The 16973-nt window shown below is 42.7% G+C and overlaps 1 protein-coding gene across 8 annotated transcripts in view; it reads right to left on the reverse strand.

Moving 5' to 3' along the window:
• The window catches only part of LOC143287360 (delphilin-like), a 91753-nt gene that overhangs the window by 36552 nt on the left and 38228 nt on the right, over nucleotides 1-16973 (reverse strand). For 7 of the 8 annotated variants that reach the window (XR_013055949.1, XR_013055951.1, XM_076595365.1 and 4 more), the window contains exons 1-8: nucleotides 16834-16940; nucleotides 13202-13597; nucleotides 12518-12720; nucleotides 3317-3471; nucleotides 2490-2684; nucleotides 1082-1237; nucleotides 671-771; nucleotides 138-256 (exon numbers count right to left, since the gene is read on the reverse strand). Coding sequence is in view for 6 of the 8 variants with exons in the window: in XM_076595365.1 (XP_076451480.1) it covers nucleotides 138-256; nucleotides 671-771; nucleotides 1082-1237; nucleotides 2490-2684; nucleotides 3317-3471; nucleotides 12518-12720; nucleotides 13202-13577 (1305 nt within the window). In the remaining 2 variants the exon portion in view is untranslated. Of the gene's footprint in view, nucleotides 1-137; nucleotides 257-670; nucleotides 772-1081; nucleotides 1238-2489; nucleotides 2685-3316; nucleotides 3472-12517; nucleotides 12721-13201; nucleotides 13598-16833; nucleotides 16941-16973 lie in introns of those variants that run through there. The other variant, XM_076595336.1, reaches the window with a different exon arrangement.

Raw genomic sequence — 16973 nt, forward strand, 5'->3', positions numbered from 1 at the left:
GCTCTATTTCATCATGAAACTAGACAAGAAATTGGTCACTGCTAGTTTCTTCAGAATCCTTCGTTGTACTTTGAATTTTACTAATAGAAAGACGATTTTTTCGCACATTGTATCTATTGTAGAATATCATTACGTACACGCTGTGTGAAGGTCTTTCCCTCAGTATCCAGGTTGTTCTGTTCAAATGGCATCAGGTCAGAGGCGTGGCTCGACACTGAAGAACAGGAGTTGAGTGACGTCATACTGCCTGCTGGAGCTGCCACAAAATCAGAATACAGTGTTCATAAAGACTCCAAGACTCCCACTCTTAAAATAACATTATCAAGCAACATAAGATTCTTTATTTTTTTATTTTTTTAAAACCTTTTCTACAACATATTGAGAATAAACGTAGCCCTGAAAGACTGTCATTTCACTCATCAGTCTACGCCTCCCAGTTCTCCCCTGCTCCCTTGACACCCCTGCCTGCCAGTGCTCTCCACCATACCTTTATTCTTCCTTCTATTTCTCTATTTCTTCATTCTTCCCGTCTTAATGTGTGTGTGTGTGTGTGAGTGTGTGTGTGTGTGTGTGTGTAAATACGTAAGTAAGTATGTGTATGCTGGCGAGAGTGTACGTGGTACAGACACGTATCATGACAGTAATAACAAAGAGTTTCAGCAATACATACACAAAACAGGCTGCTGTCCCTCTTGACAGCGGAGAATTTGAAGAGTCGGCGTGGACCCACTGTCCTGCAGCAGTTCTATCAATCTGTCGTGATCACAACGTCTGAAAACAAACATCGTAAAACTTGACAGGTGAAACATCTCAAAATAATTTGTTTGTTAGAATGCAGATCACAGCTGGAAATAATCAGATGTTCCAAACTGGTGCGTTCTAAAGGTGACATCAAAACAACACGATTTTAAATGGGAATGATAGTACACGAATCATCTTCGACTGTCCGAAGCTCTGATGCCTAGGTCGTTAACGTTAACGTCTGTCTCTCTCCCTCTCTCTCTCTTTCCCCTAACATTCATGAATGACTGCAAGGTTTAACGAAACAATGCTATGCAAAGGTAAACGAAATGTCGGTTACCTAACATCAAGCCCGTTGATTTTGATGATGAAGTCTCCAGCAATGAGCCCCGCTGTCTCCGCGGGGCCCTGAGGGTCCACCGATTCTATGTAGGCAGGACTGCAACCCTTCACCACGAAGCCAAAAGAGCCGTTCTCTCGTATAACTTGGATCAATCTGTTTCCACAACAAGACAATATGAACAGGAAAGTAAAGAGATAGACAGACAGACAGAAAACAGGCAGGCAGGCAGATAAACATGCAAAGAGACAGACAAAGAGGGGGAAACAGGCAGACAGGACACAGAAATAGAGACTCGTAAGAAAGACAGAGAGAGGCACAGACAAAGAGATAGAAACAAAAGAGAAGTTTGCACGCAGAAAGACAAACAAATACAGGGTGAAACAGTGAGACGGGACACATAAATATAGATTGATAAGAGAGACAGAGACAGGCTTAGAGAGAGAAAGAAGCAAAATGAAGTCGGGATGATTGGGGTATTGGTCTATATCATAACCACAAAAGTGCAGCATAACGCGACAGACCATCAAACATCAAAGATTACAATATGAATCTATCGAAATGAAAAGAAACATCGGGAATAACAAAATACTATTCGATTTTTTGTTTGTTTGTTTGTTTTTATCGTAAAACAGTTAGATTAAGAAAAAAGTTCGAGTTGGTGTGTAAAACATTGTTTACAAGAAAAAGCTTATTCAGGCTGAACAGAACAGTTGCACTTCACAAATAAAGTATTAAGAAGTTGGATATGCTATATGAAGCAGCCCTTTAGAATTTTTATTCTGATTTTGTGTGAGCATGTGTTTTGTTTTGTTCTGTTGTTGTTTTTTTTAACACAGGAATGCTCGACAAAAAACCAGCTCGTTTGGATCGCGATCTTATCTATGACCACAAGCACATGACAATGAGCTGTCTTGACCACAGATGACATATAATTTCCTTCATTCGGTTATATCATGGATGTATTATGTTGGCAAACAATATTAGTTTCAGTTTGTCAAGGTAGTGTCACTGTGTTCGGACAAATCCATATAGGCTACATCACATCTGCTAGACAGATGCCTGACCAGCAGCATTAACCCAATGCGCTAGTCAGGCCTTGAGTGCATGCATATGTATGTGTGCTCCTATCAGAGAGGATTTCTTCTAAAGAATTTTGCAAGAGGGCAACACGTTACCGTGGGTTCTTTTTCTGAGCGTCAAGTGCGTGCTCCATATGGGACGTCGGTTTAACGTAACATCCGAATGACTTGACGCTCAGTTTGATTTTTCTGTCAAACTCGGGAGAATGGGCGAAAAAGGGATTGAAACCCAAACCTTCCACGGACACTGTATTGGCAGATAAACGTCTTGACCATCTGCAAACTTCATACTTAACCACATTATCAAAGATGGGAATAATACTAACGTTTTGGTACCGACGGTGTGTGTGGCAGGAAGGGCCATTGGAGCCATGGAGGAGGGAGGTAGGGCGGCAGGGGTGCTGCGTCCTGTGGTGGGGGCAAAGCTGTGTGCCGGAGACACCCCAACCTCCATCGCTGGTCCTCCTCTCGTCATCAGCATGTCGTCAAATATGGCCCGTTGGGCCGGTGTCACCAGCGTTCTGGATGGATGTAGTGGTCAAAGTATTGACTATAGGGAACTTGGTTGTATATGTGTTCAGCTGCAGTGTGTGTGTTGTGCTGTTGCGCGCGCGCGCGCGCGTGCGTGTATGTGTGTGTATGTGTGTGTGTGTTTGAGTGTTTAAACTCACGTGTTCATTGAGTGTTATATGGATTAACTGCAGTTAATATAAAACAACAAACTGAATAAAAATCAAAATATTATCATTTCAACATGTATGGTTTATTACGCCAACGAAATAACCAGCAAATAATTCCAAAAACCAGCTGGAACATGATAAACCTCTATATGAATATCATATGAATACTAAAACGAAGCCCTCGTTTGGTTCAAATAAAGAACAATAAAACGCACAATACTGCCAGTTAACGAAAAACCACACATCATTAAATATAGTCATACAAAATCATATTGAAGAAAAACGCTTTTCAAGACACAATTCCTTTATTTCTTTCAGGGAACTACTGTGGCGATCTGATCATCAAAATAAACCATTCTGAGCAACGTTCAGAAACTACAACAGTGTATCTGTTGCAGACATATGAACCGACAATTAGTTTTCTTCCATATCCAGCAGTGGTTAAAATCTACAACGGTGTTCCTGCTGCCGACCTGATGTGCCTCAAGATGAGACGTGAGCGGGGAGTGAGGAGAACGGCGTTGAGGGAACGACACAGGATGTCGATGTCCCTGTCCTCTGCGTACTGCTTCAGAATGGCCACCACCGTCATCTTGCGGTCATATTCTTCTCCCAGCACCTCTCCTAGCTGCACACACACACACACACACACACAGATGTCTGCAATGTGAAGATTGACAATTCTTCATCTTCGTGCGATATTGTATTTTCTCTTGTCTGATATATATTCATCAACACTAGATGATCAATAAATCAAAATCAGAACATTAATCACACACACACACACACACACACACACACACACGCACACATGCGCGTATGCACACACACACACACACACACACACACACACACACTGCTTTTACAGTCTTTCTCTCTGAATGAGAGCGTGCGCGCGAGCGCGTGTGTCTGTGTGTACGTGCGTGCTTGTATACGAGAAAGCGTGCATTCTCTCTGTTGCAAGTTCACAGTTATGTAAGACAACTGCACGCGGTTACCTCTCCACAATCCCACGTTCTGGCTGTTCATTGTTTCTGCGTTCATGAAAAAAAGATGCTGTCGCAGATGGAAAATGCAGACAACGACACAGGCTGCGTTGTCTGGTTTCCTCTCCAAAGCCTGCCATAACTGTGGCACGCGCTGTCTCAAACCATATGGAATCTGCATATTTTCTGTGCCTTCAAAGGCGTCTGAAAAACAGCATTCTTTGCCATCTGTTATGCCCCGACCTGGCCGGCCCAGCTTCTCCTTACCCCTTACCGTCTCCACCGACCCTCTATCCTCCATCTAACCCCCTCATGATCCTATCGTCATATGGCAGTCTCAATCCGCTTACATATACACTTCAGTTCCAAGGATCCACTCTTCCTTCGTCTCCAGATCGTTTTTGGTCGGCTGGGCGTAAAGCAGCAGTAAAAAATAATTCACCCGTTGCCATGTACACAGCTGCCTTCAGTCTCGCTTCTCGTTCATCTTAAAACACGCTCAAACTCACTTTGTCTTTTCCTCAAAAGACCATAAAAAAGTGTTTGCTTTTTCATCTCGTTTCGCTCCTGGCTCGTGAAATTCTTTTGAGCAGAATCTACTGGCCCATGGGGGGGGTAAAACTGCACGCGCAGTCAGGCGGCTTAGAATACCTTCTGACACATTTTAGTAATATGAAATAATCTCGCGAACAATTATAAAATGAATTTTTCTTTGACATAGCTCAACCCCCCCTCCCCCCCCCTTTTTTTTTTTTTTTTTTGGTCTCTTAGTCTATAATTCTGTCTTTGTCTCCCTCTCTCTCAAATTAGTCCTGACTGTGATGTTTTCTTTTTATAAAATAAAGAATATGGCAAACAAAGATAAAGCCACTTTGACAGACAGGCAGAGAAAGAGAGATGCCGAGAATAATCAAACAGCAGAAAAACCAAGTTCAGGCGTGTATACGATGACATTCATAACAAATATGGCAAAAGATAGCACCGTTTCGTGGTGCAGAATTACCGACAAATGTGTCAGTACTTCCATTGAGATGATCACTGGTGGCAAACAAGGAATCTAAATGGCAGAGCACTTTGGTCTTTCTTCTTCGTGTTCACCCCTGGTGTTGTTTAGGGCAAATCAACATCTTCGTTCGCATAGTGCACCTAATGTAATCGACAGTGAACTCGTATTAAAAAGAAAAAGTTTTCTTTGCCGTTGTGCGAGACACCAAGGATAATAGACACGGAGACAGAATATTCAGATCATTTGTTTCCTTGCGTTATCTTGTTTGAACAACCCTGAGATCATTTGCGGTGCCTGTAAAAGTTGGCGGGAGACTAAAATGAAAAAAGTATATGTATCCTTCAGTGAAGACAAGACTTTTAGCTCATTTGGAGTCATTCTGTTGCATGATACATTCCCACACGAGTATATATACATATAATATATATATATATATATATATATATATATAACACCAGTAGAGTGTGGGTATGTACGTACGTAGGTGCATGTGAATATGTGTCTCCTATCAAGCGTGCTGTCTGGAATATAATGAATGAATGACAGTTTCAAATATACATTTAAAAAATGGAAATAGCGATACTGTCACCATTTTATCCGGCCTCCGACCCCCTGCTTTTTCATGTGTTTTTGGGTTGTTGTTTTTAATAATCTCTGTGTGTATGTGTGCGTGTGCGTCTACGTGTGTGTGTGTGTGTCCTTCAATATCTCATAGCAAAACAGTTCTGTCAATGCTGCCAGTCGGTTCACTGCATCCATTGATACTTTTAATATGAAATAGTGAACGACGGAGAGGTCCGACCACACCAACGTGATCAGCAAAATTAAGATGACAGAGAAATGTATGGGGTGAATACAACCGGACTGCTCATTTAACTGCTGGTAAACTTTTCGTCGCCTGCTCTTCGGAAGAAGTGGCGGCAGCACTTTGCAAGCTGTTTGCGGAGCGATGGCCTTCTGGTAACGCATCCGCCTTGGAAACGAGAGAATACGAGAGCACGGGATCGAATTCCACACTCACCAGTATTTCTCCCTCTCCAGTACACCTTGAGTGGTGGTTTGGACGCTAGTGATTCATATAATACAATAAATTCACTTTGCGCACGTAAAGGAACTCACAGCAACGTAAGGTTTGTCCCCAGCAAATTATGTAGAAAGAGTCCACTTTGATAGGAACACTTGCAGGCAGAAAAAAAATGGATGGCACTGCACTTTAGCTACGCGCTCTCGCAGATGAGAGCATCCCGAATTTCCCGCAGAGAAATCTGTTGTGACAAGGAACAATACAACACAACACAACACAATACAATACAATGCAAATGAGTTGCCAAGTCAGCAGTGATCCTACCAAGGGCTGCCCGACGGCTCAGCCATAGGCCTGAGTACTTTGCCGCTCCTCCCACGGCTTCCAGAGCCGATTAAAGGGCCAGCGCAACCTCAAGCGCCTCTCCAAGTAATCAGCGAAAGGCTTGCAAGAGCCACTCCAAGCGTCTTTGCGAAACAAATGCCATCTTCAGCTTGCGGTGTTTGGGTGGGGGTGAGGGTTGGGGTGGGGAGCCTGCAGATGAGGCCGACAATAGCATTATGATGTGATTTTAGACTGATGGGGTTCTGAGACACTGGTGCCAAGACCTCAGACTCATCCATTGGCTGAGACGGTTAGGTCTGTCTGAGACCTGTCAGCTGCATCCATGGCTGATGTATCTGCCTTGTGAATGATCGGTCGCAGCTGACAGTAGACTGGCACACTAACTGTGATATTCCTCAGGTGGGTAAATCACTTGTTTGCTTTTTTTGTTGTATTTGAATTGCTTGGGTGTGATGATAGGCGGGTTAGTTTATACTGACCCGATTTTCACCCATGGAAATGGACTGAAGATGATGTGTACGATAGTGATGGACATGATCTTTTCCGTTCATTCCTGAAAACTTTCTTTATTACCATGCAGTATAAATACCACTATGCATGTTACATTTCTTATTCATGCTGAATCCAATATAATCCTGTCATCATTTATTCAGTTTACATAGGGCCCTGTTCATCCGCTCTTTTTCTCGTAGTTCTTGTGTACCGATGCAGTCTGCACATAAGTGAACAATGAGTTATCAGCAGCTGTACGTAAGAATGAGCTGACGTTTACAACATTATGGAATGTAAAATTGCTCAGCACGTCCTGGCTAATGTGTAATTAAACAATGAAGTCAAACCATGTAAAATACGATCAAATCACAGTATTTTCTGTCGGGATATTAGTTCCCATCCCTATCGTCACCATCATCGTAGCCATCATCTTTGTCACCGTCATCAAAACTGCCCTTCTCAAAGCTGAGGTGATCACAGATCTTGCCATGTTTGCGGTCGGCTGGACAAGACGAGGTGATTTGTCACCTCAGTTGATTGCAGTGTACTTCACGGAAGTTTATGACGACTTTGCATACTTTCGTTGAGAAAACAGTATCCTGTTTTCATCCGATTGCTGTAGATTGTCACGGCAGCAGAGAACCACATATAGAATTCGCAGCGCGAGCAGCTAAATACTGTTATCGATCAAATGCACTTTCATATCATGTAAAATGTTGATTTGCTTGTCTTGGGCAATATGTTTAAGAACATGTGAATCATTAGTTGAGTGCGATGACTTTATTCCTTCGTTTCTTGTTTCCACACACACACACACACACACACACACACACACACACACACACACACACATGCAGACAAAAATACATAAGTAATGCAACCCAGACACACAGACAGCGACACACAGACACACATGCAGATGAAAATAAGTACGTAATGCAAGCCAGTGACACAAAGGTGGTGGAGGGGAGGTAAAAAAAAACCCAAAAAAACCCACAGGATCAAACGAAAGAGAGTGGGGTGGACTGTAACATGAAATAATAAGCACGAAACAGTGAGACTTTGAAACAATACACACGAAACAGTAAACGAAACAATATGATAAGAAACAATATCCACGAAACAATATTCGTGTTGAACAGAGACATAAACCAATCCCTGTGTGCAGCAGGGAACGGAGCAAGAACACGTCAAACCATATGTTGCCCGTGTCAATAAGCAACATTAGGGGATCAATAAGACGTGATCGCGGTTCACCAGTCCGGCCTAGCCATGAGTCAACATCGCGCCCCAACACCTGTGCTACAGCGCGGTGAAAAACATGGACAGAGCGGAAAATCGATGGGTAGGTTACACACACACAGACACACACACACACACACACACAAAAACACGAACGAATGAACACACTCTCTCTTTCTCCCTCTGTGTTTAATTCAATTTTCTCTGCTTCGGAAACGATTTGCTAAAAAAAAAAAAAAAACACGACTGACTAAAGAATATGTTTGTGAAAATATAAGAAGAGTTTCAACTATAACCGAGAAACTGACCACATGCACTTCATATGTTGATTTAACTACGCTTCCAATCACTTTGGTTCATTGTTTCGTTTGTTTCTTTTTCAATTATACGTCACCTGGCTTACCAACGAGAAATTTTAAATATATATTTGCTCTGTGGGCAGATGTTGCCAATTAAAAAACAACAACAACAATATCCACACCACTACTCGTGCAGCACACCAAATAACGTTCAAAAACGCACTGTGTTCTGGTCCTCTTCCATTAGTTTATCAAAGCGCTGAACTATTATTCAGTTTGGGGCTTTTATTTTTTGATGTGCTGCAGTCCTTCCGTCTGATCTTTACAGTTAACGATACTACTTGATTTAGACATCACTTTATTATGCACTGGGTGACAAAACACAAATGTAGAACTCGATTCAGTTACCGAGCTCGTTTCTGGCGCTCTCCCAACCAGTGTAAGCGCGAAGTCCCATGGGTTAGTTCATCACAATGTCTCTCTCCGTTGTACATCAATAACGGCGTCTACAAACAGCTCGGTGTGGTGTCAAGCATTATACTTGACAACGATTCAGTCGAGCGCCAAATTAACAAGAGATACAAAAATGATACCATGAACAACACGATGTAGAAGATACAGATTTAAGTAGAAGAAGAAAAAAAAAGCAGAAAAGATGATAAAACGGAGGAGAAAGGAGGAAGGAGGAGGTGGAGGAAAGCAGAACCAAGGAAAAAGAAGAACTTGGAGAAGAATACGATGGAGGAGGGGGAGAAGGAGGGAGGAGACAAGGGGAGGCATGAAGACAAAGCTGGGGATGAACAGAAGTGGCGTAGAATAAACGCTTTTTCTTGACTGTTAGAAGATTAATGTCAGCGACGTAACATTCATACCTCAACAGTAACTAACACTAACAATCAAATCACAAAAGACAAAATTAGACATGCATCTCCCATCAGATTTATCCCAGGATTCGTTTTGCCAGTACTCCATATTTAAGGACTCCGTGCACTCCACGCCAAACTTTGGGACCTCCTGGCAACACAAGTAGGTACATTCACGAACTTTTACTTTACATCTCTAACTTGAACCAGCTACAACTCATATTCCACCGCTTTCCCTTCCCACATAATAATGACTGATTTCAAAGTCACGCAGTTTAATCATTTCACACTTAGAACGTTGGAATGGGAGGAGGTGGGCGGAAGAGGATACTCTCGGCACAACTTTAATGATATCGCTTTTAATTACTCTGTTTAGGGGAAGAATAATGTCCACTTACTTGTTGTCACACACGTGTACTCGATCAGGGCGTATGGGATGTGGTAGAGGTTATTTATGGGTGTCATATCACTGACCCTGATAGTAATTTAAAGATAAATCCAAATAGACAAGTATGAATCAATCAATCTTCTTAGGGAGCAAATTAATGTGAATCAAGAAGACTCGTCACTGTGGTTTCAGTTACTCGAAACAATGTAATATATTGGCTTGATCGTAATTTTAACCAACGGAGCATAATTTCCGTCAGGTCACAACTTTGAAAGTTTAATGGTAATAATTCCTTTGTTAAGGTACAGATCCAATACAAGTCTAATCATGACAAAGGAGACACCAGAACAAAACCAAACTTAATCGGTTAAGACATGCAGATTTTAGAATTTCAGTGCAGACAAACAGGCGGTCATAAAAGTTAATCGAATCCAATACTCGCTCATATATATGATGCTTACATAAAGAGTAAGACTTGATCTGGAAGAGTTAAGTTCACTAAATGCAAAGGGTTTTATATTTTTGTCCAGAGCTGCTACTGGGGGGTGGGGGGGGGGGGACTACGTGTTCCAAGACACCTGCATTAACGAGCACCCAGACTATAGATTAACTGTGGTTAGGGAACGGGGGCCAAGGGTGCAGTGAGCCTCTGGTGGTTTTATTGATTTACCGCACTGCCCTGTCACTGCACATTTTCCGGCTCCGTTATCTGTTACATTATGGTTCCTCACCGCTTGAGTGTGTCATGATGTGCGTGAAGTTCGTTTGCAATACTGCCGGGGCTCTGGGAGATGGAGTATACTAGAAATAGAATGCTGGCAAGCTCTTTGTTACAACATGCAATGCCTCTGCTTGTCACGTCAACGTCAAATATACCTATATTGTTAATCAACTGTGTGTGTGTGTGTGTGTGTGTGTGTGTGTGTGTGTGTGTGTGTGTGTGTGTATACTCAAGCGTGCACTCGCAAATGCATGCTTAGTATGTGTATGTTTGCATGGTGTGTGTGTGGGTGTGTGTGTGTGTGCGTGTGCGTGTGCGTGTGTGTACTAGTAGGTATACTGCTACTAATGTGTATAACTGAACAACCGAAAAAAATCAACTTTTCAATGAAAATACCCACGACAACCCCGACTCGACCCCTGTTGTGTCAATGCCTCATGCTCTTGGCGCGTGTGGAAACTATCACAGTTCTGATTCGATGCATCCCACACGACATCTTCACTCTAAACAAGCGTTCCAAACCCTAACGCTCACTAAGTGCCTGATTCCTTCAAACGAACAAAAACAGTCCTCATACAGGGATGGTTATGCGGCTGACATCAAAGAAGTAATTGGCTTTCTCCCACAGACAACAGTTCGATGCCAACCCCCACATAGACTGAGCGTAATTACATGGACCTGAAAGTCTGCCAGTTCTCTCTCACCGAAGCACACGGTGCAGTGCGCACAGTGGCGACAGGGCCAGGCGCTGTTCCTATCTCACATAAAAAGATGCTTGCTAGACAGTGGCGAGAGAGCAAATGAAGGTTTCAATTATTTTGCCGTTCTGAAGGCTATGTGCTTTCTGTGTGTGTGCGATATACTTGGAGAAGATGGGCGAGTGTGTTGCATGAGAAATGGTCTCCAGATGCTCTGCGAGTCCATCTTTCTTGGTAAAGGAATGTTATAAATCGGGTGGCTGCAGTCTAGGTGTTTGATCAACACGCACTGGGAAAATAATATACCTTACTTCTGATCGACCGTCCGTCCCAGTTTCTGCTTGGATCATTTGCTGGCAGGGTGAGTTGGAGTTGGCATGTCATATTTTGAGAAAGCACATGGTGTGAGGAGCATCAGTCAACTTTAAACTTCACACACACACACACACACACACACACACACACACACACACACACACACATCTTATTTTCATTTCATGTGTTCAAATCACAGACAAAAATTACTGTTGTTGCGCTTTCAGTTACTAAAACTGAAAGATGGCATGTCCATTTCACACCTTCTCATGTGCCAAAGCCACACCGGCAAATGTTTCTGAGCTATTTATATGTCGTCTGTCTGTTGTCTGTCTGCCTGTGTGCGTATCTCTCTCTCTCGATCTCTCTCTCTCTCGCTCGCTCGCTCGCTCACTCTATGACATGATACAAGACATCAAACAATGATAGAGACACACACACACACACACACACACACAAAGAGAGAGAGAGAGAGAGAGAGAGAGAGAGAGAGAGAGAGAGCATCTGAAGATAGTGAATGAGTGAATGATGAGTGAATGACGATACTGTAAGATTATTTCGTTCTCGTGTCCCGAGTCGTGTAACGAAATTTCATGGGTATGACAGCTCCTATTTAAAACGGGAAAAGCTGCTGACCTTGACGAAGTGTCTTGCGAATTTCCCAAAGCAGCTGAGGGCATACACTTAATGCTTTCCTAATATCAAATAATTTTCATATTGTTTTTATGATTTTAAATGAGTATTTTAAACAAGCGTCTAATCATGTGGTCAGAAAATAAAGGTAACTTGTATATCTATGGGAAGAACAAGCTAGATTTCACAAACAATAGATAGGATACGACAGATCATAATCTTACTCTTGTACAATAAAGTTCTAAATTAAAGAAGTGTGTGTATTGTAACTGAGAATGTAAACTGTGGACTTTTTTTTTGGGGGGGGGGGGGGGGGGTACAAGTACAGTTTTCGTGGTTCTTCAGAAATCAAAACTTCACTATAAGTTCAGAGTTGGTGTATATGAAATTTCAGACTTTTCAACAATGCTCACCTGCTGAAAAACAGTGTTGTTTGTTTATGAGGGGAGAACAGGTGATTGTGGTACAATGGGGTAGGTGGGGAAGAGGACAACATACCAAGTCGAAAAAAATGGTTTTACCAGGAGAGAGAGAGAGAGAGAGAGAGAGAGAGAGAGAGAGAGAAATTATGAAAAGAGAAGAAGGAGGAAACAAACCATTTGTAAGATCAAACACATGAACTGCGTGAAGATATGTCTGGCCGAAAAGCAAACAGCTCTCACCTTCTCATACAAATCCTTGGCGCGATGCACGCGGGGATCGGAGGGGGGCAGGTTGGAAAGCCCTTTGTCTACGTGCACCAAGTTGCCGCTGCGACCCACGGGGATGGTTGTCAAAGCCAAGCGTCCTGGGCGTTCAGTTAGCACTGACCCCACGGCCTCCACTCTGTCCGCTGTCCGCCCGTTCACTTCCAATATCACATCACCTTTTGGAGGGGGAACATATTGAGAGAGAGAGAGAGAGAGAGAGAGAGAGAGAGAGAGAGAGAAGCATTTGCGGTTTAATGAAAGGCCTATGACAAAATAAGACTGACCTACGACCGATACTCGTGGAAAGTATCTACACAGTTACTAACACTTCTGGGTCCACAAAATTCCAATGTATCTTTTGTGGGCTGCACTCCCACGATCATTCCTCATCAGTAAGTAGGCTTTTAATGTGTATGACCGTTTACACTGCGCTGTTTTGGAAGCCAGATACCGTTTCGGAGATTCATTAATTATAATCGGCATAAATGAAATAAAATGGTCTACTATTTTTCCGATTCTCAACAAACGTACATGACACACACGACAGCAGACTCATTCGGCAAGAAGCATTGCAGAAAGCACAATGATATCACTTCAAATACCTTCGCTGGACTTTTTTTGAGGTTCGGCAACCACGCGCTGTCTTCATGTACTCACCAACACGGAGCCCAGCTTCAAACGCCGGTCCACCAAACTCCACCGAGCCGACGACCACAGGACGTTCGTTGAAGACAGAGAACCCGTAACCGGAGAGGCCCTGGGGTTCCAGCAGCAGGCGACTGACACAGGCCACCACTTCCAGAGCTGGAGGCTGCTGGCGGCTTTGTTTCGCCAGACTCTTGATAGCAGGGACTGCCATGGCGCTCACGTCGTGACCGTCCACTTCCAGAAGCTGATCTCCTGGGGTCAGACCCGCCTCGCTGGCCATGCTGCCTCCTTGCACGGACACCACGTAGGTCGGCCCTTTGCCGTAGATTTCGAAGCCGTAGCCCTTGGGCCATTTTGGTGTTGAGTGGAGGAATTTCAGGGGCATTCTTGATGGCGTGTCCTTGCCTGGGAATTAGAAGTGTAACTGTGGTTTTTACGAGAAATTTACCTGCACGCTACACTGCACCTGCACACTTTAAACATGGTCACATTGATGCATCCCCCTACTTCTCCCCCTCTCTCTCTTTGTCTGTCTCTCCTCTCTCTCTCTCTCTCCCTTCCCCCACATAATGTGTCCATCTGTCCATATCCCTATTACCTGTCTCCTTACTGGCTATCTTTTATGTCTCTTTCATCTGTGTTTTAAATTTTATCATTACTTTTCTGTGTTAATTTCACTCGAATCATGCTAGGGTTGTTGTTGTTGCTACTGTTTCTCTGTGTGTGTGTGTGTGTGTGTGTGTGTGTGTGTGTGTGTGTCCGAATGCTTTGACACCTCCTTAAATCTAAAATTGAAACCGCATGCTGGTTACTCCTCAGTCAGTCACTGATAATGGATATGCCTCCTTGACACAGACCCGACAGAGTAGATCTAAGTTCACAGTGATTTAGCTCAAGCCTTCGAGTTCGACGTGTCATACTGAATATGCGTTGGGCAGTGTCTGTGTATGTGTCTGCGAGTCTGTATGTCTGTGTGTAGCGTGCTACTCGCTTCCATTTCGTACAGATGTGAAAGATGTTGTGTCTCTAAGTTTGACGCTGTGTTATACTTGTACATTATACATGTATTGAGTATAACAACAATTATATGTGTATATGTTTGTGTGTCTCTCAGAACAACGACAGATATGTAAGTCGACCAAAGTGCTAATATCTTCACCGTTGGAAAATAAAGATTCATTCATTCATTCTCGCAACATTCCTTAGTCCTAGTAAACACACAGACATGCAAAATGCAACACATAAGGAAATTATAATTAGCTGTATTTTCTGTTCCAATATTCGTGCAAGTTTTATCAAAGTTATACGTGCAGTTGGAAAACTAATTTAACACGGACTATTTTAAAAAGCTCTTTTATGTATTTTTGTTATGTCTAAAAAGGTTACTTGCAGTGGTCGTAAAATGTTTTTTTGTGGGTTTTTTTTAATACAACAAATAAGTAACTAAGATATTTCTCCACGGTGGACCAGAGTGGAAAAGAGTGCCCCTTGAACCATTGAACACCATTAGTTTCTTCCGAATAAAGTTCAAGAAAGAATTAAACAATCAAGTTTAAAAGAGCTAATAAATGACAAAGTTGGTACTGAATCAGATCCGGTCAAACTGAATCATTAGAGGTCCAGTCTGCACTGTATGGCGGTGTTTTTTTGTGTTTTTTTTCTTCTTCTTCTTCTTTTCCTTGCTACCGTATCGAGCATTAAGCTGGGATGCTCGAGATTATTTTCTATATCATTTGCACCACTACCTTGTGTGTGTATTTGTGTGCGCGCGTAGTGTGTGTGTGTGTGTGTGTGTGTGTGTGTGTGTGTGTGTGTGTGTGTGTGTGTGTGTGTGTGTGTGTGTGTGTGTGTGTGTGTGTGTGCTTAATGAAATATAAACTATACTTCAAAAGTAAAAAGAAAAAAAAGAAGATGATAACAACAACAACAACATTTACGCACACATTCAGTGTTCGGCGTGGATTTGCTTCACTGCGCACAAGGAACACAACTGGGTCCAAAAGAATACAACATGCTATCGATTTATTCAGTTCTGTTGCCGCACAGGCTGCCAATGCCCCTTTCCCTCCCCACCCATCTTCCCTCCTCTCCTCTCGTCTCTCTCCCCCTCTCTTTATTTATGAAATTTCGGCTGGTGATAATTGTGTAATGGATACTGAGTGTTGTTTTTTTCTCTATGGTACAACCTACTGTGTATGCTAAGTTTTGCTATTTCGTTGTTTTTACCTCTGGGGTTCATAAATCGAAAGCTGTACTGAATGAATAAAGTATTGTATTTTGAGGTTTGCTGCGTTGCGCTGTGCTATGTTGTGCTTCGCTGTGCTGTACTGTACTGTGTGCTGTACTGTATTGTACTGTGTTGTGTTTTGATCTGATGTGTTGTGATGAGCTGTGCTATGTGTCATGTGCCGCTGTGTTATGTTGTAATGTACTGAGCATACATAAATTATGCTGCAAGTAGACATTCGCCCGGGGCATCGCACAGACGGATTTGACCGAAAATAAAAGATCTTACATGTTATAAAGATCCACTGGAAAGGAAGATATATGAGACTTTGAAAGAATTAAATAACTGCATCGGTGCCCAGTGACTCAGTTCTTTCCTTCTTGTTCCTCTCTCTCTCTCTCTCTCTCTCTCTCTCTCTCTCCTCTTTTTCAGCAAAACGCACCGCATTAAAAGAGATATTTGCGCGTATACAATCGTGCACTAAGAATGCGTACATTTACTGACTAATACAAACGCACGCGCTTATTCATTGCGCACGTATGATTATCATCTATTTCGTCTACTTTATAAAAATACATATTGTTTCTGTGGTATGTTTTCTCTCGTGCATTCCGGCATAAAGCGACAGAGTTGGTATCCCTTATCAACTTTAAAAAGGTCTATTAATTCATTTACATGATAAATTTAAGTCTGTTAATGCAGATTGCTTCTCTTTCAAAAGCATTTAATATTGTTTACTATATGGCGAGCCTGAATGTAAACTTTTACGTGTTTCAGACAATACAGCGATTGATTGACTGATTGGTATATACTGACCGGCAGCCACCCTCTCGACCCTACAAAATATCCTTGAAATCACAATCTCCAGGACCCTTCACACTCACACGCGCGCGCGCGCGCGCGCGCGCGCGCGCACACACACACACACACACACACACACACTGACACACACACACTGACATACACACACACACAGTGAGAGAGAGAGAGAGAGGGGGGGGGGGGGTCCAACTGTCTTGCAGTTGAAAACATCATAAAACTGAATCACATATATAGCCTTGATTTACTATTTAACATCAATACCTTGCTGCGCGCAAGTCATTGTAAGAACGAGGTATAAAATAAGGTGCAGTCTTGCCTTCAGTGTTCTCTCTAGTGTTGCCAAGAAACTGCCTAACCGAATCGTTGATTGATCTTCTAGGAGATGCCGACCGCTGCTCAAGACAAGTTGGCGACACCAGTATCGATCCGGGAACATCAAATTAATTTTTCATTGGCTGAGGCGGTCGTGCAGCAAGCTTGTTGTCTTGATCTGTTTTGTGCACGTTTCAAACAACGAAAAAGAAGAAATGAAATAAAACAGACACATTTCGATCAAAAAAAACCCCAGATCACAATTATTATGAATACATACCTGCATGTGTTGTGCACCAACTGTTCTTTTATGACTTATTTCCCGCTTGAAAGAACATTATTTTCCAAATGATGTCCAACTCAAAAGTGTCGTCTGCAGAAAGGTCGATCATGTGACCTTAACCTTGTAAACTTCCGTTT

This window comes from Babylonia areolata, chromosome 1 (genome assembly GCF_041734735.1).
Source record: "Babylonia areolata isolate BAREFJ2019XMU chromosome 1, ASM4173473v1, whole genome shotgun sequence".
NCBI lineage: Eukaryota > Metazoa > Mollusca > Gastropoda > Neogastropoda > Buccinidae > Babylonia > Babylonia areolata.